This window comes from Echinops telfairi, unplaced genomic scaffold, assembly GCF_000313985.2.
Source record: "Echinops telfairi isolate 266 unplaced genomic scaffold, ASM31398v2 ScPeMD7_655;HRSCAF=1070, whole genome shotgun sequence".
Lineage (NCBI taxonomy): Eukaryota > Metazoa > Chordata > Mammalia > Afrosoricida > Tenrecidae > Echinops > Echinops telfairi.
Genome location: NW_022104553.1, coordinates 32,504,786 through 32,527,993, shown reverse-complemented (window position 1 = coordinate 32,527,993; position 23,208 = coordinate 32,504,786). Strand labels below are relative to the sequence as shown.

General features: G+C 59.1%; 1 protein-coding gene across 1 annotated transcript in view; it reads left to right on the top strand.

Moving 5' to 3' along the window:
- The window catches only part of SIPA1L3 (signal induced proliferation associated 1 like 3), a gene marked incomplete at its 5' end in the record, with an annotated part of 78,002 nt that overhangs the window by 21,823 nt on the left and 32,971 nt on the right, over window positions 1–23,208 (top strand). The window contains 5 exons of the mRNA XM_004715848.2: window positions 5,479–6,055; window positions 8,644–8,918; window positions 13,719–13,970; window positions 14,527–14,664; window positions 22,511–22,638. Coding sequence (XP_004715905.1) covers window positions 5,479–6,055; window positions 8,644–8,918; window positions 13,719–13,970; window positions 14,527–14,664; window positions 22,511–22,638 — 1,370 coding nt within the window. The remainder of the gene's footprint in view (window positions 1–5,478; window positions 6,056–8,643; window positions 8,919–13,718; window positions 13,971–14,526; window positions 14,665–22,510; window positions 22,639–23,208) is intronic.

The following is a 23,208-nucleotide window of genomic DNA, read 5'->3' as shown; positions in this document are numbered from 1 at the left end:
ACACACCCTCACCCCCACGCACACACACACACCCTCACCCCTCACGCACACCTCACCCACACCCACACCCACATGCACGCACACCCTCACCTCCCACACACCTTCACACTCCGTATACACTCAGTGCTATCTCTATCCGCTCTCCCTCCCCACCCAGTCCCAGCAGAGCCCTCATTCCTGTGTGCTCGTCCCTGGGGCCTCTGTCCAAGTGTGCCCACCTTCTAGGCATGGCTCTCAACCAGGGCAGCTCCTCCCTGCCCGTGACCTGGAGGTAATGGGGTTTGTATTTTCCTGAAGTCTGTTGGTTGTAAGGGACATATAAACCCACCTCAGCCAGATGTGAGACAAAGGGGCAGTTATTTCTTGGCTCACGGACCTGCCCCCCACCCTCCAGTCTCCACACAGCGTCACTCTGGAGCGTTCCCTCCCCACAGCCCCATGGCAGACCCCAGAACTGAGAGGGAGCAGGCGGCCGCACCACAGATGGGCCCCTGACACTGGGCTCGTACAACTGTGTCCTGCACAAGCAGCAGCTCTCAGCTGGGGCAGCGGGGAGCTCAAAGGAACACTCCTGGTGTGGTGGGGTAGCCGCCCCTGGGGTGGGTGGTGTGTTTGTGTGTGTGTGTGTGTGTGTGTGTGTGTGTGTGTGTGTGGGTTCCAAATTCGGACAGTACAAAAGGGCTCATAGATACGAGCCTCCCCCACCCGGTTGCCTCACAGAGGCATCCATCCCGATCGTCCCTGCACGTCAAACTGTGTGTGTGAGCCAGCTCACCACCGTCCAGTCCACCCCACCTTGCAGCACCCCTGCAGGACAGAGTAGAACTGCCCCTGTGGGTTTCTGAGGCTGTTGGTCTCTACAGGAGCAGAGAGCCTCGTCTTTGGCCCTCAGAGTGGCTGGTGGGTTTGAACGGCTGAGCTTGCCGTTATCAGCCCCGCTCATCACCCACAGCACCGCCAGGACTCCGTATAAGACAGCATGTGAATGCCTCCCACACGCCGTTCCATGCAGATGGAAGCACTTCCTGCTTCGGGCCCCTCACCCCGTCTGGGATGATCTCCCTGTGGCAGCGCCTAAGGCCTTCTTCCTCTGTGAGCTGCTCTGTGGGTGTAACACCCGTTCCCATACGCTGTCCCCTGTGCTCTGTCGAGGACGCGTCGGGTGCTTTTGCATCCCCTTCAATACCCCCACCCCCGCCCCAGCTGCAGTGAGCAACCTGTACACCCGCACTGCACGGGTATGTTCAAGTGGACAGCTCCACATGGGCCTGCTGGGTCATGGGCCTGGGGGCTGTGCTGGGACTGCCCATTGCCTCCGTCGGCTCTCCCAGCCAGATGGACAAGCGCGCCTGTGTTTCCTCGGACCCCGAGGATGGGGGGTGAGGGGGTTCTAGTGCCCAGCCCAGGCTGGCTCCCCCGGGCCTTCTGGGCCCACACACTCCCTGTGCCCAGGCCTGAGGCCCTCCTCCCGGCCCGTGCATTCTAGAACATCAGGGACTGCCGCAGAGACGCCTGCTGCCCTGGCTCGGTGCGGGCAGCTGTTGTTCGACAAGGCTAGGTGTGGAGGGCAGCTGCAGGGTGGCCCTACGAGGGTGGGGGGTGGTCAGTGGGGCTGGGCCCTTCCCCCTCCTTCCCACTCTAGGCTCCCCCTGGGATCTGCAGGGACTCTGCGGTCTCCTCCAGCCGCCTGCCCTGCCTGCCTCTGCTCACTTTCCACAAAGACGTCCTTCTTATTTTTTCTCAATTTAATTTAAAATACTTTTATTATGCAAAACTGGAAGCATTCTAAAAAGTACAGAAAGTAAGGTGATGGGCGTCCTGTGCTGCCAGATTCTACAGACACCCGCACGCCGCCCTGTTTGCTTTGTTTCTCAAGAAAAGCACGGGGTGGGGGGGATGCACGCTAAACTTCATGTTTAGCCCAGTCTGACCTGCCCCCCAATCCCTGTGACCCCCACATGAATTCCCAACTACCCCTCCACACGAATTCCCAACTACCCCTCAGGAGTGAACTCAGACAAGTCTCTGACACCCTCCAGCCTTGAGGTGCTCCCCCTCCCCCGTCACATTCAGCTATGTGCACCATGTCTGTGGACCCCTGGTCCCTTCTGACTCAGCTACCCACAGCCCTACCCACCCACCAGGGTCCAGGGCCGAAAGCTGGAACTCAGTAGGCGGCCACATCTCCCTCCTCGGATACAGCTCGTGGTTTGAACCACCAACCTTTGGATGGATAGACGAGCATTTAACCACCGCACCACAAGGGCTTCTTCACCTGGTGTATCAGAAGAGCCAGCCCACCCACTGCCATCGAACTGAGTTCCACTCAGCCAACCCCACTTAGGGTTTCTAAGACTGTCCATCTATACGGGAACAACAGCCTCCACTTTCTTCCCCTGAGCAAATGGTGGGTCTGAACCACTGACCTTGAGGTTAGCAGACCAGCACCAGGGCTCCTTTTGCTCAGCACATAGCCAACCCTAAAAGCGTTTTTGCTGACTAGACAGGTGCCAGGATCCTTGATGGAGTAGCCGCATTGGGCTGCAAGCTCAGTGGTTCAAATCCACCAACCGCCCTGGGGAAGAAAGATGAGGCTCCTTGCTCTGGCACAGCCTCAGGAGCGCGCTGGGGCAGTTTGACCCTGGCCTGTAGGACTCACAAGGAGATGAAATTGACTCCCCAGCCGTCAAGTCTGTTCCAACTCATTGTCGTCGTGTCCCCCCCCCCCCCGCAGGGTAGAGCTCTGCGGGGCAGGGAAGAGCTGATCCTGGGCTGTAAACGCTGCTTTCGTTTTATTTTTTCCAGCAGTTTTATTGACAGATGATTCATGTCGTACAGTTCAGTGGCTGACGTGTATTAGAGAGCGCAGCCGCCACCACAATCGATTCTAGAAGATCTTCATTCTTCTAGCCGCTACATTGGGTCCCCATCTCCCTCCTGGCTCCTGGCATCACCCAGGAAGCTACTGATCTGGTTGTCCTCTCTGTAGATTTACCTACCCTGAGTTTCACGTAAAGCCGCTCCCCCCAAAAAACACCGCAACAAAATAAAACAGAAAAAAGGCAGGAGGGCTGCACAGAAGCAGCCTCCTCCAGGGGCAGCCCCATGTCTGCAGAGTGCCCAGCTGACCGCCACTCCTGGCTAGCAGCTGGCCCCTCTGGGAGGGAGTCACTGTCGCAGCCCAGCAGAGAGGGAGGAAATAGTCCAGCCTCCCGCCCACCCATATCCCAATGGCCAAGCTCAGCCAGAGGGCACAGAAGCTGTGACCAGGTCTGCAGAGGTCACCCTCCTGGGTCAGGGCTGGTGGGGGCAGGGCCCTGAGGCATCAACCGTGAGACACCTGTCCAACTCATGACATGGTCTGTATTCTTAGCACAGCAGTGGAAGCTGTTTGCACACTGCCACCCTGTGTGGTCCGCCTCCTCCCTGCCCTGCCCCTGGCTCCAGCCACCCTGGCCTCATTCTGCCCTGTGGTGGCCGTCTCTCTGCGTCCTCCCTGCCCCTCAGATCTCAGCTGAGTTGTCATTTCCTCAGAGTGGCCCTCCTTCCAGCTTTGTCCTGTGGTCAACCATAGTAGCACAAGCCGTCCATTCCTCTGCACTTATGTGTCCATCTGCCCAGACCAGGAGCTCCCGTGGGGCAGGGTCTGCCGTCTTCCCGGAGCCTGGGGGCAAAGGCAGCATGCAGGTGTCAGGGAGGCCTGGGCAGGCACCCCCTGCCTTTGGGCTTCCTGGGGCTGTTTCCTCACGAAGATGCTCCGGAAGCGGGGAGAGCAGCAGCGTCCCCCACGGTGGGGGCTTTGCTGCAGGGAGGACACGGTGGTGGAGCGGAGTTTCAGGAAAGCTCGGTCAGTTTATTCCTCTCATCGGTTAAAATCAGCATTACTCAGACAGCACGTAACCCACAGACCCCAGAACATCTTTCTGAAGGTCACCTTCCCTACCCAGCGGCCAGTATGCTGACAGGTGCTCTGGCCTCTGCCCCATGGCCCTATGGCCACCAAGTCTCCCTGGGCGTGGTCATGAGAATGTCAAATTCAAGGTGCTCATCAAATCCCCACCTTCACTTGTCAGCGTGTCTGCACCCGCTCCTGTCTCGGGGCTCACGCTCACTCCATCTGGGGCCTGTGGCAGACAGGGCATGGGATCCCCTGTCTGCCCCCTTGCACCTCTCCTCCCCGCCCTGCCCACTGCCAGCTTCTACCTGCCCTTTCTTGGCACGTAGGGAGGCAGGAGTTGATCTCAGGAGCTGTGCCCGTCGGTGTGTCTCTGGCCGCCCCCTCAGGTCTCACAGGCAGGAGACCCCAGAAGATGGGCTTGCTGCCCAGCCTTCTCGAAACATGTCCTCCCAAGAAGGTTCAGGTGTATGCGGGGCACCGGCTTAAGATCAGGTGCCTGGTACGTTTTTATGCAGCTGGTGTCTGATTTGGGGGGAGAGACGAGGCTCTCAGCCCTCGACTCTGTACAGAGGTGCAGTCTGGGAGACCCACAGGGGCGCCTACACCCCGTCCTGTAGGGCACAGCGAGTCGGGATTGACTCGGTGACGGTGAGTTTGGCTGTTGTGCCCTGCTGTGTTCGTGATTTCTATCCTTTCGGCACGTTGGTCAAAACCAAAGCAGGAAGCCTTCCGTTCTGACTCCTGGTGGTCGCCGATCTCCAAGAAAGCCTCTGTGGGCATACTCGGCAGGGTGCACATAGCAGCGTCACACACGCATGTGGGAGAAACCACACCACATAGATGCTCCACGTCAGCCAGGCAGTCATACCACAGTGCTGCTTCCCAAGACTCCGTGGCTCCCCCGTCTGTGGACGGCCAGGGCTGGGCTGGGCGCCACGCCGGGTCTGCTGCACGGGCCTCTCCTCCTCCTGAGAGGGTGGGAAGGAGGAGTGACTGCCAACCCCTAATCGAGCCCGCTGCCTTGTCTGTCTGAGCACAGGCTGAGCAACACTGGGGAGTTACAAGGGAGCATCACACACTTTGTGAAATGGAGTCATACAGCTTTCCCACACTTTTTGATGCTCCCTCTTATTTTGATGCCATGGTGTCGTCTAACACCTACCACGTAACTCACTGCCATCGAGTGGATGCCTCTCCGAGTGACCCTTGAGGACCGGGTAGAGCTGCCCCCGTGGGCTTCCAAGACTGTAACCCTTTATGGGAGGGGAAAGCCCACCCTTCTCCCGAGGAGCGGCTGGTGATTGGACCTGCTGGCTGTGCGGGCAGCCCAGTGTGGCCACTACACCGCTGCGCAGGCAGTCACAATGTATTGCTTGCTTTGCTTTTTTTAAGGAAAAAGGACCTGAGACTTACAAGTTTCGAATCTAGTCAATTGGTGGCTTACCCATTAGATGTAGGTGGACGACCATTCTTAGAAAGGCAACTCTCAGGTCCCATCACACATTTCATTTTCTTGCTAAAGGCAGCGCACTGCTTTTTCCCCTGCCTCCCGTCTAAACGATTTCTCCCTCCCTCTGCAGCATGGCCGTGACCCGGTCCAAAGATGCCCCTCCCTTCGGCCCCCCCATCCCCAGTGGAACCACATTCCGCAAATCTGACGTCTTCAGAGACTTCTTGCTGGCCAAGGTGATTAACGCGGAGAACGCCGCACACAAATCGGACAAGTTTCACACCATGGCCACCAGGACCCGCCAGGAGTACCTCAAGGACCTGGCCGAGAACTGCGTGTCCAGCACGCCCATGGACTCCTCGGGCAAGTTCCACCTCATCTCGCTGACCTCCAAGAAGAAGGAGAAGACGAAGGCCCGGGCGGGCGCCGAGCAGCACAGCGCGGGGGCAATCGCCTGGAGGGTGGCCGCCCAGGACTACGCGCAGGGGCTGGAAATGGACTGCATCCTGGGCATCTCCAACGAGTTCGTGGTGCTCCTGGACCTGCGCACCAAAGAGGTGGTGTTCAACTGCTACTGCGGGGACGTCATCGGCTGGACCCCCGACGCCGCCACACTCAAAATCTTTTATGGCCAAGGAGACCACATCTTCCTGCAGGCCACAGAGGGCTCTGCGGAGGACATACGGGAAATCGTCCAGAGACTGAAGGTAAGGCAGCCAGCTCCCCCGCGGCGCGGGGGCTCATGCAGGTCGGCCGAGGCTGGTCAGTGGAGCCAAAACTTTTCATCAGCCCCAAGAGACTGGGAAGAGTCACTCGCACACGGGTCTGGTGGGTCTTGCCCATGGGCTCTTGTAGACAAGGTTGGAGCTGAGAGTCTGGATGTATGCACACTGGCTCTCAATGTTGGTAAGAGATTGTGAGTGTAAGCATCAGGGCGCTGGAGACATAGACGGTGGCATGCATGCATACATACCTATATACATGGAAGAGCGCTCAGTCACAGAGATAGGAAGTTCTGAGCCAGGCTACCGCAGAGGCAACTTTGAAAACGTTGTTGCCGTTCGATGCCATCAAGTCAGTTCCGACCCATCGCCACTCTAAACACAGCAGAATGGGACACAGCATGGCCCTGCACCTTCCTTACAGTTGTTCCCATGCCCCCCAAGCGTGCTGTTGCAGCCACGGGTCAGTCCATCGCATTGGGGCCCTCCACTTTGGCACTGCTCCTCCGCTTTACCAAGCATGAGGTCCTTCTCCAAGAACTGGCCTCCCGTCCACCTGCCCAAAGGATGTACGATGAAGCCTGGCCATCCGTGCCTCTAAGGAGCACTCTGGCCATACTTCTTCAAGATCGATGGCTTGTCCTTTGAGCAGTCTATGCTGTGTTTCAGTATTCTCACCAGCACCACGACCCAAATGCATCTGTGAAGTCAGCCAGTCACAGATGGACAAAGGCCGTGTGATCCCACCTAACCCTGCGGCTCTGGTGCCATCACTGGGCTCCGACTCGCAGTGACCCCACAGGACAGAGTAGAACTGCCCACAAAGTTTCTAAGTCTGCAGATCTCGGGAGAAGACTTCCCCCACTTCTTCCTCACGCAGAGCAGATGCTGGCTTTGAATGGGCCACCTGTCAGCTAGCAGCTCACCACTGCTCCGCTACTGTCCCCCCAGGGCTCCTCGGGGTCCCTGTGCGGCGGACGAAGTCACTGGGATTATTCACGATTGTCGGGTCGTGAGGTTTGGGCTTTGTCTGTTTTCGAGAATAAAGCAGAACGAAAGGGTTCCAGAGCATCTGTCAAGAGCAGGGTGAGGAAAGGGAGGGCGTGTGTAAGAGTAGCTGGCAGGCGTGAGCTTCACGTCCGGAGCCACCTGCGCGAATGTGGGGGCCTCTGCTGCGGACAGGGACCCGGGATTTAGATGAGAACCCTGCCCGCCGGGCTGCTGGGCAGGACGCGGAGAGCAGACTGGTTTCCAGGCGGATGGCAGCCCCGTGTTCGGTCACGGCCACCTGAAGCACGGGGCTGGTCACGATTGCACAGCATGGTGGCTTTGAACCTCCGGCCTTGCCGGCAGCAGCCAGGCAGGGCTGTGAAAACAGTTCTGCACACAGGAGTTTGCCACTAGGGCAGCCAGTTGGCTTTGGCGGTTTCTTAGTGTGTGGCTTGGCCCTCGCTGGGGGCAGCCGGCAGGCACCGCGGGCGCCCTCTGCTGCTATCTGTCTGTCTCTCTGCTGCTCCCTCCCCCAGGTGATGCTGCTTATCCGCCTGGTCACAGCCGACTCACTCCCCCCCCACCTCTCTGCTTGCAAGAAGGGAGAGCGAGTGGGGATGAGTTTTATTTTAAGACCATGAGGTAGAAGTTCCATCACCTCCACTCATATCTTGTCGGTCGGCACCTCGTCACGTGTCCACACACAGCTGCAAGGGACACTGAGACCTGTGGTCCCTCCCTCGGTCGCCATGTGCCCAACCCCACTCTCCCTGGGGTCAGGGGCTGGGGGAGAAGACTGAGTCATGGAAGACGCCGTTGTGTGTGTGTGGGTGTGGGTGTGGGTGTGGGTGTGGGTGCGGGTGCAGGAACATGGGGTCTGCTGGGCGGTCCAGAGCTCAGTCCCGTAGCCTGTCGTTTGACTTCTTATCACCAGGAAAGGAGGGTGTCGCTGGTAACATGCTGACGGTTTTTCAGTGGGTTCTCACCTCTGCAGTGACACGTTGCCGGGAGAAGAAATGCCCGACAGACAGAGTAGTGTGATTGTCCCAGTGCTGTCCGTCAGTTCTGTGTGGGGACGATGGCCTGAGGAGGAGGTAGGGGGCAGTCTGTGCCCTGGAGGATGACGCCGGGAGGAGCCCACATGAGGGGGACACGCGAGGGGCTGGTCTGTTGCTTCTCCCACCCGCTGTGGTTCCGGTGGGTGGCCTGAAACGGCAGAGGTGATTCCTTGCGCACCGCAGGCCCGCCATGAGTTCAGCGGGAGGCTCTGCTTCACACTGTCCCAGCCCCAGGCCACCACCTGGAGCCCTGCGGGTCGCCGTGGCTCAGGAGGAGGTCGGTGAGCATCTCGCCCTCCAGATTTGGATCCCGGCCCTCCTGGCACACCAGTCCCTCTCCCAGCTCCTTGCCCAAAGCCAGCCGGGGCTGCCGTCCCAGCGGAGGCTGCCAGGGAGGCAGGCGGGAGCATCTGAGGCCCCTAGTTGCAGGGCCATTCCCACTCAGAGGAAGGTCGGCGTGGGCTGGGGCAGGTGGGGCATCACTCCGGAGCGGCTCCGAAGCCAGGCCCTGCCTTCTGCCCACAGGTGATGACCAAGGGCTGGGAGACAGTGGACATGACGCTGCGGCGGAACGGGCTCGGGCAGCTGGGCTTCCACGTGAAGCACGACGGGACAGTGGCCGAGGTGGAGGACTACGGGTTTGCCTGGCAGGCCGGCCTCCGGCAAGGCAGCCGGCTGGTGGAGATCTGCAAGGTGGCCGTGGTCACCCTGACCCACGACCAGATGATCGACCTGCTGCGCACCTCTGTCACCGTGAAGGTGGTCATCGTCCCGCCTTTTGACGACGGCACCCCCCGAAGGTGAGGGCGCCCTGCCCGCCAGGGCAGGACAGGCAGCTCCCGCGTGCTGAGGTCCGGAGGTGCCCTTGGTCAGCAGCGCCGGTGATTTGAGGGGCGGAAAGGCGGGTGGCGAGCATCCACTGAGGGCTTGTCAGTTCTCGGGGGGGCTCTGGACGTGCGTGTGACCCAGTGACCCCACGAGGTCGGCGTCCTGGAGGACACTCACTGACCCATCTGCCCAGCACTTCTTTGCTCAGCCCTGCCCTAGCACGGCTGTGCAAGGTGCTGAGGAGACGGCAGTGCGTGGCGCAGCGTCTGCGGGTGGGAGCCCGGAACCACACAGTCTGAAATCCGTCTTCAGACCCTGACAGGCTCTGAGAAGGGCAGGAGCGGGGTGGGGGTACTCGCCGGGTGGCCAGCACATGGCCGTGAGGTGGCGGGGCGCTGTATGAAGGAGCCCCCGTTTGGACCTTGGGTTTTGTTCCAAGAGCAGGTGGGAGCCAGGGTGGGGAGGGTGGGCTTCCTGTGCGTGGCTTCATCTCTTTCATGTAGGTTTCGAGCATCGTGAAGAAGATGTACCCTCCGTTGGTTTGGGAATTGGTGGGACAGAGCTGTACTTTGAGTACTGGCCACTGGCTGGTTAGGGTTCCCTGAGGCGGCCCTGGCCGCCCGCCGGCCGTGCTGTGCTCCGTAGGGGCCTGCGGCCTGCGGGAAGACACGGGTGTGCTAGAGAGTGGCTGTGTGGTAAGGACTCGGCCACCTTTGTCTAGCTGCCCCTTGCTCCTGCGTTTCTTCTGCAGAGTAAACCAGGCACGTGTCCTCTCAGAGTTCCCACGTCATGGCATGCCCACAGGGTCCTTTCACCTGTTCTTCTCGCGGGGGTCTGAGGAGGCCTCAAAAGGAGCAGTTCCGTTACCTTTTCGTTTTGCCCACGAACCTTTTGACGAGCCCCCTAATAGTGCCCATAAGCGGCCTGTTCCCCCTAGAAGCACAGTTGGCATCCACCAGGGAGTGCTGTGTCCCGCTGGCCCCTGCCTCCTCCCTGTGAAGGTTGCCCTCAGCTCCCTGCACGGTTCACTGGCCACTGAGTTCCTTGCCTGGACCCGCCTCTCCGCCGGGTTGCCCTGAGAGCCCATCGTCCGTCCTCATTTGTTGGAGGGTCTGTTAAGGTAGAACTGCCCCCGGTGAGCTCTGGTTCGCCGGAGCCGTCATTTGTCCAGGGAGGCAGGGGACGGTGCAGGTCTCAGAACAGTGAGGGGGTCCCCTAGCAATTTCCAGAGGCCATTTCCAAGCACACAGAAGACAGGAAAGGCCTCCACAGAGCACCATGGAGCTAAGTACCAGACGGAGATCAAACACTAAACAAGCGACCATCAAGGGAGACTGGGTCAGAGAGATAGGGGAGGTGGTCAGCAGGACGCAGGGGTCAGTGGCTCGCCTCCTTGCTGACTCTGGCCCCACTGCGGTGCTTCCTTGTCCTCTTCGGTAGAGCTCCCCTCTAAGGTGTCTGTGCAGTAAAGCACAGGCGTCCCTGGGTGGTGAGTGAGGGAAATACAGTGGGCCAAGGAGGACAGCAGAAAGGCCTGGCAGTCAGAGACCTGCCCTCCGGAGGGTGCGTGTGCTGGCGCAGAGGGAGCCCAGGGTACAGTGCCAGGCGAGTGACAGGCCAGACCTCCCCAACCTCGTGCCATCGCTGGTGTGATCCCCGTTTCGCAGACGAGGAGACGGGCCCGGAGCAGACAGTCCCGAGTGGAAAGCCGTACAGTGAGCGGCGAGTCCAAACTCAGACGCTGACAGCCTGCTGCTCTGGGGAGAAACCACCCTGAGTCCCCCACCCCCACCTCTCCGCCAGCCCCAGGTGTTCCCCCTCCCCTCTCCCTGTGTGCCCATGCCAAGGCCTAGCCACACCCGTGCGGGTCCCTGTGGGGCAGGTGGGTCGGGGCCAGAGGTAACCCCACCCACAGGCGCCCTGGGCTTGGTCAGAACACACCCTTTCTGCCTTGCTCAGCACTCACACTCGCCCGGCGGCTGACTGGACCCTGGGAGAGAGAGAGAGAGAGAGAGAGAGAGAGAGTGTGTGTGTGTGTGGTATGCTGTGGTGTGGTGTGTGTGTGTGTGTGTGTGTGTGTGTGTGTGTGTCTTCAAGGGGCCCGACATGAAGGTAGGGACCAGCTGAAGCAACAGTGGCGTCTGCAGCGTTCTCCCCCACTGACGGGGCTGGGCCAGGAGGGTGGACTGGACAGATGCGGCCTGCTCCCCACTCGGTTTCCTGGGGAGGCAGTTAGCCTACACCCCACCCCCATCCTCCAGGGCAGCCGAGTCTGGTAGAGGTGGGTCTGGTTCCTCTTCAAATGGCAGTGATGTCAACCTGCCCTGTTTGGGGAGCTGGCGACCCCCCTGCCCTGGGTCCCTCCAGCCTCTCCCTGCATCCCTGACCCCTGGCTCAGAGGTCACAGTAAGCATAGGTGATCCGGGCATGGGGAGGGGTCCCAGGTGTCCAGGAACCGGCCCTGGGAGGCTGCCTTCCACTCACTGTGGCCTTCAGCACCCAGACTGAGTGGACACCAGAGAGTCGCCCAGGCAGAGACTCGGGCCCTGAGCCCCTGGGTCCCCGGCTGGGCCAGGTAGCAGGAAACTACAGGGCCACTGCTGAGGGGTGTCATTGTGGCCTTGGGCACGGTCAGGGAAGACCACCCCAGGGTGTCTTCACCCCCACGAGGGAGTGAGAAGGGAGCCCTGGGCCTCAGGCTGGGGGACAGTGTGGAAAGTGGTCTCCGGGCCCACACTCGCCAAGGGGGCTGCTCACCAGCTGTTCCAAGGGCAGAGGTGGGTCCGGCTGGGCTAAGGAGGACTGGTCCACCCCTGCTGACTCACAGCAACCCCTGATTCTGCCCCGTGCAGAAGAACGCACCCACGGGCACTGAGGCTTTTTGCTGTGTGCCCGCTGACCCCACCTGAACCAAACAACCGGCCGTGGGGCTTCTCCAACTTGAGCGTGGGTGTGGGTAATGCGCAGGTTCCTGGGCCCCATCTTGAGGGTGGAAATTGGTTCAGGTGAGCTGGGGCCCAGGAACCAGTGTTTTCTCTCAAGGATTCAGGGTGCCCTGGTGATGGCAGTCCTCAGCTCCCCTGGGAAAGCTGGGGAGGAGGTGGGGTGGGACTCGATCAGGGGCCCCGGGGATCTCCAAGCAGGCCCCATTAGACTCCAGAGGGTGGAAGGGCTACAACTTCCACTTCTGAGCAGGTGAGGATGGGGTGGGGGATACCTCCTGCCCTGAGCCAGACTCCGCACACACTCCTGGGAGGCCCGCTGCCCTGGAGAATGGGGCCACCCCATGGGCCAGATGAGCTCCCGTTGGGGACAGCGGGGACCGGAGAGCTGTGCAGAGCGGGACAGCGGTTCCTCTGGGAGGTAGTGCCCAGGGTCTCCTGGCCGGAGGTGGGGCTGAGGTGGCAGTTAGAACTGTGGGCACCACCTCTGCTGAGGGTTGTGGGTTTGGGGGTCAGTTTGTTTCCACCTCTTTCTTGCTGTGGCCCTCAGAGAGGTTATTTAATGTGTGTGTGCCTCCATGTACCTTGTTCTCAAGCGACGTATATTGAGCGGAACCCCAGCTGTCAGCTGCGGGACAGGCTCGAGCACCCGAGCACCCGTGTGGCTAGGTTGCCCAGGAATCAGGGGGGCGGGGGAGGGGTGGTTGGCCTGGCGCTCCCCAGGGCTCTCCTGTCTGGTGTCAGTCCCGAGCAGACCCTCACCTCCTGGGATATAGATGGCCCCAGCCCCCTGCCGTACATGGAGCCCAACTTAAGTGCCTTCAGCTCAACAGCCCCAATGGGAGTCAGAGTCTCCCGCCACCCCCCAGTAGTTCCAGGAAAAGGTCCTGAGTCGATACTTATTGGCTCTGGTCGGCCTGTGCAGGGCACATGACAACCCCTACACCAGTCTCTATAGCTGGGGCGGGGGGGGGCAGTCCCTGATTGGCCAGGTCTTTGTCACATGCTCCTGCTTAGAGCCAGGAAATGGGAGTCAGCCCTACCCAGAACACACAGGAGAAGAGGGGTGGAAGCTGGGTGGGTGGCAGGCACTGCCTGGGATGCCCAGCGGCCGTCCTCCCTCTGGCCAGGCCATGCAGCACGGTGCACATGGGCACTGTAACCCAGGATGCTGACCGGGGCTGGAGTCTGCCCAAGTCTCAAAACCTCCCCAGGTGGCTCCATAGTCCCTGTGTCCCAGCCACCACCCTCCAGTGTCTTGTGAAAGGGTCCAGGGGCAGGAGCAGAACTCAGCTGGGCAGGGGATGCTTGCAGGCAGGGCCACCCTCCAGCCAAGAGCCCCCGCTGGGCCCCAGCAGTGCAGCGGTGGGGGGAGCACCAGCCTGCCCCCCTCCTGGAGCCGGGAGCCACAGTGTGCGCCTGGTCTGAGGAGAGTCACTGCAGCTCCGAAGCTATTTCAAGGCTCTGGATTGCGTGGCTGCTTTTTCTTTTTTTTCTTTTTTTTTTAAAGTAGGTCACCTGCTTCTCTTCCAGCTGCCTTTGAGCATCTTTGGAACAAGACAGATACTGTCCTTTGCATCTGCTTTTCAGGCCCAAGTCTCACTAAACCCGGGAGGACACGCAGGCGTGAGGCTGGGGACTGGGGCCCAGTGCTGGGCTTGGGCCCGGAGGACACTGAGCCGGTGATTGCTGGGCCAGTTGAGTGGGGCCGCACGGCCCTTTAAGAACAGCCGCCAGGGCCCGGGGTGGTCAGGAAGCCTTGCCAAGGGATGCGAGGCACCCGTGTGCACCGGCCAGGCCTTCCTGCCTGACACCTGGCCTTCTTCACAGGGGGTGGCCGGAGACCTATGACATGAATACCTCAGAGCCCAAGACCGAGCCAGAGAGCATGACCCCTGGGGGCCGGCCCCCCTACCGCAGCAACGCTCCCTGGCAGTGGAGCGGGCCAGCTTCTCACAACTCTCTACCAGCCTCCAAGTGGGCCTTGCCAGCCACCCCTGGCCACGCCCAGTCCCTGAACCGGCCCCCGAAGCAGAACTCCATGGTCCCCTTCCGGGAGTCCCAGCCACTGCACAGCAAGAGGTAAGGACAGTCCTCCCTGCCTCTGTCTGTCTCTCTCTCTCCCTTACCCCTCCTGCCACCCACCCCAGCAGCTTCTGCTCCATTCTCACCCCTGCCTCAGTCTCTCCCTCCTTGTCCTCAGGCCTCCCCTCCCTCTGCTCCACCTTTGACCTCAGGCCTGGCAGTGTGCGGGGCTCCGGGTCTGAGGGCCAAGAGCCCGTGCATGTGTGCCAAGGTCAGGCCCTGGAGATGCTTTGAGGAGACACCGTGAGCGGAGGGAGCACTACACAGCCCAGAGACCACGCAGCCCCTCCAGTTCTCGGGTTATGTGCCCAGCTCACAGCTTGACTGTAAAGCTGCGTTGACGTATCACGTCCTACAGAAGATCACAAGATCAGAGAAGTTTAGGAAGAAGGGGCTTCAGCTGACAGAAACAGGAAGAGAGGGGCCTCGGACAGCGCCCAGCCTCCCACCACCTTTGCTCAGCATCCTTCCCGAGGGCGGGCGGGAGGAGATGGTCCTCTGTGGCAGCAGGGGGCTTCCCTCTATCAACTGCCTCCTTCCACTCTTGTTCCAGGCCTGTCAGCTTCCCAGAAACCCCCTACACAGCACCACCAGCAGGGGCCGACAGAGCGCCTCCCTACCGACAGCCTTCTGGAAGCTTCTCCACCCCCGGCTCAGCCACCTACGCAAGATACAAGCCATCGCCAGAAAGGTCAGAACGCTTCCCTCTTCTCTGATTAAGGGGTCTGGTGAAAGCGAGGGGCCTTTCTTCTCCAGGAAATGTGCACCACTCACCCCCAGCCCCAGCCCCAGCCCCTGGACCTTGGCTGTGCCTTAGGTTAAGCTTCAGCACAAGCTGGGCTGGCACGGGCAGGACACACAATTGGCTTCAGCTGCTGTTTTGTTGGCCTCTCGGCCCCGTTTAGAAAGGAGCCTTCATGGAGCCGTGGGTTAAGTGTTTGGCTACTAACGGAAAGATCCCACAGTTCAAGCCCCAGCAGCTCTGTCGGCTCCCGTAAAGACCTGCGTTCTTGGAAGCCCTCTGAGGAGCAGTTGTCCTCTGTCCAGCACCCTGCCCTGGTCCAGCCTCCAGTGTCACGCCTCTGCCCTGCTCTCCACTGAGAGGCCCAAGGGACCTTTCTGTTTCTGGCTAGTCTGCCCCGTACCTTCCGTGACAGCAATTCCGTGCCACCTCGTCAGCCTGGCTGACCCGTCATTGGCCTCGGTAGGCTGTGTGGGTGCAGAGCCCTGCCTGTGGTCTCCCCACTACCCGGCCGTACCCTGCCGAGTGGGGCTTCAGGGCTGCTCCTCCAGGGAACCTTCCATGAAGGACTCCCCCCAGCCAGATGCCACCACGTTGCCCACAGGGCATTCCTGACCGTGGCCTGGAGCCCCCACACTGTGGCCCACGCCTACAGGGAGTGCAACCAACCAGCTTACTGTCCAGGCCGCCACCCTCCCATCACACATATCCCAGCCTCCTCTGCATGGGAGACACCCAGAGAGGTCGTGGATGGCCTAAGTCAGTTTAAGATGGGGCCACCTGCCGTGAGGCCAGGGGTCAGTCCACTCACCCTGTGGGTGCTGACTGCAGGCGTGTGGTGTAGGTGCTGCCCATACTAAGCCCCACCGATCCAGCCCCTGCTTTGCGACTAACGGAGGCTGTTGTCCAAACCGCTCTTCTCCGGTTCAAAAGTCCCAGGAGAGCCCTGTGCACCAGGGGCTGGGCAAGCATGAAAGATGCCGAGCCTGGGCAGCCCTGTTCTCAGGGTGCTTGCTGGCTGTGCCCGAGGGGGGCCTTGGAGACCACGTGCACAGCCACACTCAGGTCACAGCTTTGGGACTGGGAGGGGTAGCCAGAGCCACAGGCCCTGCCCAACAGAGCGTCGGGCAGTTTGTGGCAGGACATGCCTCCTGCAGACAGCTGGATGAACCGCCTGTGGGAACACAGCTGAGCAGAGGGAGGGGGCTCAGCGTGCACACGGGTGCTGATGTACACGGTGGCGCCTGGCGCCTTAGGACCTGAGGCTGGAATGGCAGACCGCGCAGTCATCAGATGCAGCAGAGGTCGGGCTGAGGTCACATTTTATGTTTCAGTGATTTTAGGTTCACTGGGAAGCCAACCCCATGGCCAGCGGCTCGATTCCAGCACATCGTGCTCCTGCCAGTCAGCGTGCACCTGCCCCACGGGGCTCGCAGGGCCCCAGGTCTGTACAGAGACAGACAGCTGCGTCTTTCTCTCGCAGAGCAGCTCTTGGGTTCGAACCATCACCCTTTTGTAGTTAGTAGCCAACCACATAACCTCTGCCCACCAGGCCCCTGGACTCATGGGAAATGGCAAAGGAATGTTCAGGGAGGCCTCGTGCCCCGTGCTCCAGCCTGCCCCCACCTACGTAGCTATAGTGCTGCACCCACCCCCGCATGCCCCCGGCCACCCGCACAGCTATGGGACAGCACCCACCACCTCGGCCACAGTCCGCGTCATCCCTGGAGTTTACACCAGCCTCGTGCGCTGTCTCGTGTGCGGCGGGCAGAGGGGCACGCACAGCCAGGTGGACAGGTTCTGTGTGGGAGTTTAGGGTTGAATTTCCCTGCAGGGACTGCACAAGTGTCCACCTGCTGGGATGGGGCGGTGATTCCTCCTCCTACCAGGCCTCGCCGCCGGGGCCCGCTCGCCGGATGTGGACGTACATCGGTGTTTGCTGCGTTTGCGTCTGCTCCTGAATCTGCCTTCTCACAGGGCTTTTCCAGCGAGAGCAACGCTTTTGTCTTTTGACGTGGCTCAACAACGTCTCCGTTCTTGTCCTTTTGCGGGTCGTCTTTTTGGTGGGAAGTCCTCAACAGCTTTCTCTTCCCTTCCTCTCTTCCCTTCGGTCCCGGAAGTTGTTGAAGTCGGGCCACCTGGCCCTTGTTTCCTGCGGTGGGCGTGGAGAGAAGGTGTGGCGTGCAGGCGCCTGTACACCCACTGGAAAGGCTCTCCCTGTCCCGAGTCACAGCCCAGGAGCACAGAAGTCTCTCATGGCCAGTCACCTGTCCACAGGAAGAGGCCACGGACTTTTGGCCTCAGCTCCGCTTCCCATTTGCAACAACAGAGCTGCCCCAGGACATCCCTGAGCCCAGGGGGTCCAGGCTTGGCATTCCAGCCCAGCCAGGGACTGCTGTCCTGTGGAGTCCGAGCACCAGAGGTCAAAACCAGGCCCTGCCTCCTCTTACCAGTGGTGCACGCTCAGGCAAGTGGCCTCAGTGCTCTGTGCCCGTTACCTGATCGGTGCAACATCTGCCTGCAAGTGCCGTCGAAAAGGTCAAGAGGCGGCAGACCAGACAGAGCTAATGAGCAGTGTCCACTGGTAGTAAGACCCCCGTGAGTGCTGTCAGCAACTGCTGGCTGTCAGGGCCTTGCTCGTGACCGGGGCACAGAGGCCAGCTGGACGCTACCACCGTCCTTGGAGTTTGCCAGCCACATGGACAAAAAGCAGGCCACCAAGCTCAGTCCAGGCTAACAGCCGTAGAAAACCAGGTCCGGACTTGGCCTGGCCATTCACCTCTCCCACAATCGGAATGGCTTTTCTTCTTTTTCACCCCATTCTCTTCCACCTGCCCCTAGAGATCAGTGCATCAGTTAGGAGACCTTTGGCCGCAAGCGGCAAGGGAGAGAGAGGGACCGGCGGCGTGAAGCGGCCTCCTCGGGTCCCATCCCAGCCGTTCCGACTCGCAGCCCACCCGTGGGGACAGACGTTGCTGTGCTTGAGCCCAGCCCTGCAGCCACTGTGTCGTCTGTCTGGTGGAGGGTCTTCCTCTTTCTTCCAGACCCCCTACTTTACCAAGCCTGGGGTCCTTCTCCAGGGACCCATAACACGCCCAAAGTCTGAGACACAGTCTTGCCATCCTTGCTTCTAAGGAGCCTTCTGGCCGTCCTTCTTGCACCACAGGCCAGGGTCCCTGCGCGGACTCCTTGTCCTTCGGACACCACAACCCCTCCTCGTGGTCCAGGTCTCCCGTGCATCTGAGGCACCCGCCGGGGTCCGCAGAACGAGCACCGGAAAGATCTCTTTTGTAGCAGACTTACCTCGTGCTATACTACAGCGTTTGATCGCTCGACTGCTGCTTCCACGACACTGATTGTGGATCCAGGTGAAAGAAGACCATGCCGAGAAGCCTTAACGGTCACGATGACTTGGACAGCTTTCCCCTTTAGGATGCTGCTGCCTACCGGTCCAACTGGGAGGATTCTCCTGTATGTGGAAGTGTAATCTGGACTCTAGGCTGTAGTCCTTGAACTTCATCAGGAAGTGCTTCGAGCCCTTCTGGCTTTTAGCAAGAACAGTTGTGTCATCGCACACCTCGGGCTATTCTAGAACCTCCTTCCTTCAGTCCCGACACTGCGTTCTCACTGGTACAGGTCAGCTGCTCACACTGCTTGCTCAGCGTACACTCCGTGAGCATGCTGAAAGGACGTAACCCTGACATTGTGTTCCACGACGGCCTGTTGGTCTGTGCACAGGTTCCGCGTGAGTGTTCTGGAATTCTCAGTCTGCTCCATGTCACGTGTAGTTGGTTATGTTCCACACCATTAAATGCCTTTGCAGAGTTCATAAACCACAAATCAGCTCTCTCTGGTATCCTCAGCTTTCAGCCAAGATCCAACTGACATCAGCCATGCTATTCCTCACTCCACATTCTCTTTTGAATCCAGCTTGAAATTTCGACAGCTCCCTGCCCATTCTTTAATTAATGTCAGCAGAGTTTTACTTGCATAGGACACTCATGATCCTGTTCCGTGGGGTCGCCGTCTTTGGGATGGGCACTTGCATGGCTCTCTTTATATCCACTGACCAGGCAGAAGGCTTCGAGAGTGGTTGGTGCCGACAAGTAACACTTCTGGTGTCTCATCAGCTCGTTGAAGCATTTCCATTAGTGTCCTGTCAATTCCTGGAGACGGTTCCGTTTTACAGGGTGTGTTTGGATGGCTGACAGCACCTCCCTCGGTTTTTCTTCACCTCCTCTGTGTCATCAAATCGCTGTTCTTTCATGTCCCTCTTTATTCGCACAAACAGAAGAAATCCTACAGAGTGAGGGCAGTGAGTCGGGTGTGGACACGAGAGGCATGCTGATTTTAGTTTTTGCCAAAAACTAGTGCACTGAGATGTCTGTGTGAGCAGGTGCATTGTCGTGGCAAAACCAGTCCCCTGCCTGCCACAAATCAGGCCTTTTTGGTCGCACACTGTTACGCAATCATTTCAGAACCTTTCAGAAAGCTTAAGAATCTGGCCAAGTGGAACAAACTCCAAATGCACTATCTCCCTCACATCAAAAAAACAAATGAGCATCGTGTTGATCTTTGTTTTCACTTGACGAGTTTTGGGGGGCGGGGTGATGATGGCGTCTCCCACTGCCTTGATTGATGTTTGCTTCCAGGGTCCTAAGAATAGCACCATGGCTCGTCACCAGTCATGACCTTGGAAAAGAGTCTGGGTCACTTCAGAGCTGTTCTTTCAAAGCACGGCGTGTTTCCACTCGATGCTCTTTTTCCTGGTCAGTCAGAACCTGGGGTACAAATTTCTCAGGGACCTTCTCATTCCCGAATCTTCTGTTAAAATCCACTGAACCGAGCTCAGAGAGTCCAGATAACGTCCCCATCTCTGCAGAGGTCTGTCCTGGGTCTTCAAGCACAAATACACAGATTTTGTCGACCTTGTTGCCCATTTGGGAAGTTGACGATGTCCAGAATGAGGAAACCACTCGTGCCCTTGAGCTGTCCCCACAGTGCTGCCCTTGTAAGCCGTGTTCAGCATCACATCAGTTGCCGCGGCATTTTTCCTGAGCAGGAAAGAATGTCACAGCTGCACGCTGTTCTCTTAAATCAGCCATCACAAAAACGAGTTTTGAGCGAAACTCTTTTATAGAAAAACCCACTGTGACCAGAGAGAACCTTGCCAGGCGTTGCCCCTGGATGCCCTGACTCACAGTGATTGCGAGGTGCTCGCCTAGTGGGAAAACTGTGTACTACGCAAACTTTGCCCAGTGTAGCTTTTTTCCAATTTGGGGGGGGCAGTACCCCCTCGTGTGCTACTTGTTGAGATGGTTGCTTACCAGCCAGTTCCATCTGGTCTACAGGCTCTGTGTTCCTGCCATCAGCTTTTATTTCTTCCATCTACGTTCGTGTTCGTGCGCCGTCATCGTCCCACTGTTTGCCAGTACAACCCTTTAATGCTGCAACTTGAGGCTTGCGCTTCTGGGTTCTTGTCAGCTTACGTCACTCTACCTTCGTTCCTCCCTTCGGGTTTCCTAACGTCCGTTTGGTGCGTTTTATTAAAGCACTTGGTCTTCACCACCACTCCTTGAGATCTTTTTTTACTTCATCATTTCTTCTGTTCACTCTCTTGATCGATTGATTTGTGTTCTTCCCGTCACGTTAGCTTCTTTGCATTGGAGTCTCTTCTAGTTTAATCCCTCCCCCTGCCTTTTCAGTGACCTGGGCCTTACCTTGTGGAGGATGTCCTGAGTCATCCCACAACTTGTCTGGCCTCACGCACTCCAGTACACCAAATCTGCGGCGGAGATGGTCTCTCAATGCGGGAGGGACACACTCAAGGTCATACTTTGGCCCTCCCGGACTTGCTGTAGTTTTCCTCAGCTTCCTGTGAACTTGCCTGGGAGGGGCTGAACTGTTCCACTGTCAGCCCCCGTGGTTCACTGAGCAAACCTGCCCTCCCTTTCCACGGGTGTAGCCAATTTGATTGCTATGTGGTCCATCCAGTGAGGTCTAGTGACTGCTGACCTTGCAGGGAAAATGGCGTTTGCCATGAGTAAGTCGTTGGTTCTGCAAAGTGCTACCATGTAATCTCTAGCATCATTTCTGTCCCCAAAGCCATGTTTTGCAGCTACTGAGCCTGGTGTGTTTTCCAACTCCCACATTCCAATCACCCGTCACAATCAGCTTACCATGATTGCATGTTTGATCGGTTTCAGACAGCAGAGATTGGTGCAGCTCTTCCATTTGCCCGCCTCTGGCTGCATTGGGGGTGGACGTATCGATTTGAATGGGCTGACCACATCACTGACAGCATCCTTCTTCAGGGAGATTCCTGAAATGGTCTCTTTGTGACCATGTGGTGCTGTTTCTCTTAGATTTGCCATTTCCATCGTCGCCGACCCTGTGACTGTCAGATTCAAAATGGCCAATGTCAGTTCGTTGCAGCGCGGAGTATCCATCTCTGTGTGTGCCCATGTTCATGCCGGTGACTCCTAGTTTTCCTCCGTTTACACTCCGCCTTCGGCCTTCCCCTTACTCATTGAGGTCTGCAGCTGTCTCTTCTCAACGTGAGCCACGCCACATCGGCCAGTGCAGGGAAGGCCCTGAAAGCGTTCCTCTACCTCCATTCAGGCCAGCTCCACCTGAGGAGGCCGCCCCTGCCCGGTTGTGCTTTGAGTGCCTTCCAGGCTGAGGGCTCATTGTCCATGAGGTATCTGACAGCGTCCCACAGCTGTCCACAAGGTGCTCAGTGGCCACTCCTTGCAGAAGTGGATCCCAGCTCCCCTTCCTAGTCTGTCTCGGGCTGGAGGCTCTGGGCACTCAGCACCACAGCAGCAGCACCCCCAGCGCTCCCGCGGCAAGACAGCTGAGAGGCGAGTGTTGACAGGGAGCATGGGGCGGGGCCGGCTCTCAGGCAGGTGAACTGTGCCCCTTCAGGGACAGACGCCCTGAACCACTGGGCCCCACTCATCCGTCAGTCCGTCCGTCACCCAGGCTGGCCCCTGTGGTCCCTGGAAGATAGCGCTCAGGGCTCTGCAAAAGATGGGGGCAGCGTTGACTGTCCCCAGAATGAAGGAGCTCTCCCTGTCCTGAGCACACACACACACACACACACACACACACACACCCCAGCCTGGCAGCATTGACCCTCGGTGTTGGGACTGACTTGTGTCAGGTGACAGAGGCAGGGACGACCACCAGCAGGGACAAGGGAAGGGCTGCTGGGGGGCTGGGGGAAAGTACCCAACAATGCCTACAGCACCAGCTCACTCACACACGCACGCTGTCACCAGCCACCCTATAGCCCACCCACACACTATGCAGTCAGCCTGGAAGGGGGCTGGCAGGGCCCTGCCCGAGTGAGGCTCGGCCCCTGGGCACGGCTGCTGGGGTTCTGCCCTCTGTGGCTGCGTGGGTGGCTCCAGCCAACATCCCACTGGCGGGCCCTGCTCACTGTCCGTCTGGTGTCTGATGGAGGCACCTGCAACCGCAGCTGTTTCCTCACCAGCACCTCACACCCTCTCTGTGAAGTGACTTCATCTCCCAAGGGAAGCTGGCAAAGTCAAGGTTCCACACGAGGTTCAAGACAGGCGCTTGAGCTTCTCTTGTTCCGAGTTGTTACCCAGAGGCGTGCACGGTGACAGTGAGACGGCCTGGTTTCTGTCAGCCTGCTCCAAGTCTGTCCCGGTGTCCCGGTGAAGACTCCCCTGGGGCAGCCGGCTCACACGGACTGCAGCAGGAAGGCTGCTTAGTGAGAGCTTTGTGTGAGGGGGGATAATTCAGCTTGACCCTCGCTCCCCTGCAGGTACGCGGCCGCCCCACACCCCCTGCTGTCGTTTGATCCCCACTTCCCCCACGATGGAATGTCCAGCGGCGACTCCTCCTCGGGCGGTCTGACCAGCCAGGAGAGCACCATGGAGCGCCAGAAGCCAGGTAGGGCCTCCCTCAAGCCAGCAGAAGAGGCTGGCCGGTGACCTGCCTGACCATGACCCTGTCAGAGACAGAAAGCCAAGGTCAGTGGGCTCTGGAGCAGGGGGACACTGAGTGAGCCGGGGCGTCGGCAGGGGTGTCTGAAAGGGAGACTTCAGGAGCTGCACACGATACCCACCACAGAAGAGTCTTGACCTCCAGGGTAGCTTGGGGGGTGCAGGGGGTGTCACTTTCAGGGGAGCAGAACTGGCTGTCCACAATGGCTTTTCTTTATGTAAACCCCCTCAGGTGGTGGTATTACTGTTGTGGCCTTATAATTCAGGTGTGTATAGCCGAAAGCACAGCCCCAAACCAACGTACCACATGTGTTATGTAGCCACACCCAGGTCAAGAGATGGGCCATGGCAGACACCATTGCCACATGCCCCTCCCTGTCAGCCTGCTTCTCTATTTCCCACTAGAGCGACCGTCAGAGCTGTGTGTGTGTGTGTGTGTGTGTGTGTGTGTGTGTGTGTGTGTGTGTGTCACACACACGTGTGAAGAGCAAGTCATCCCTGTGACTGCAGGTAGCAG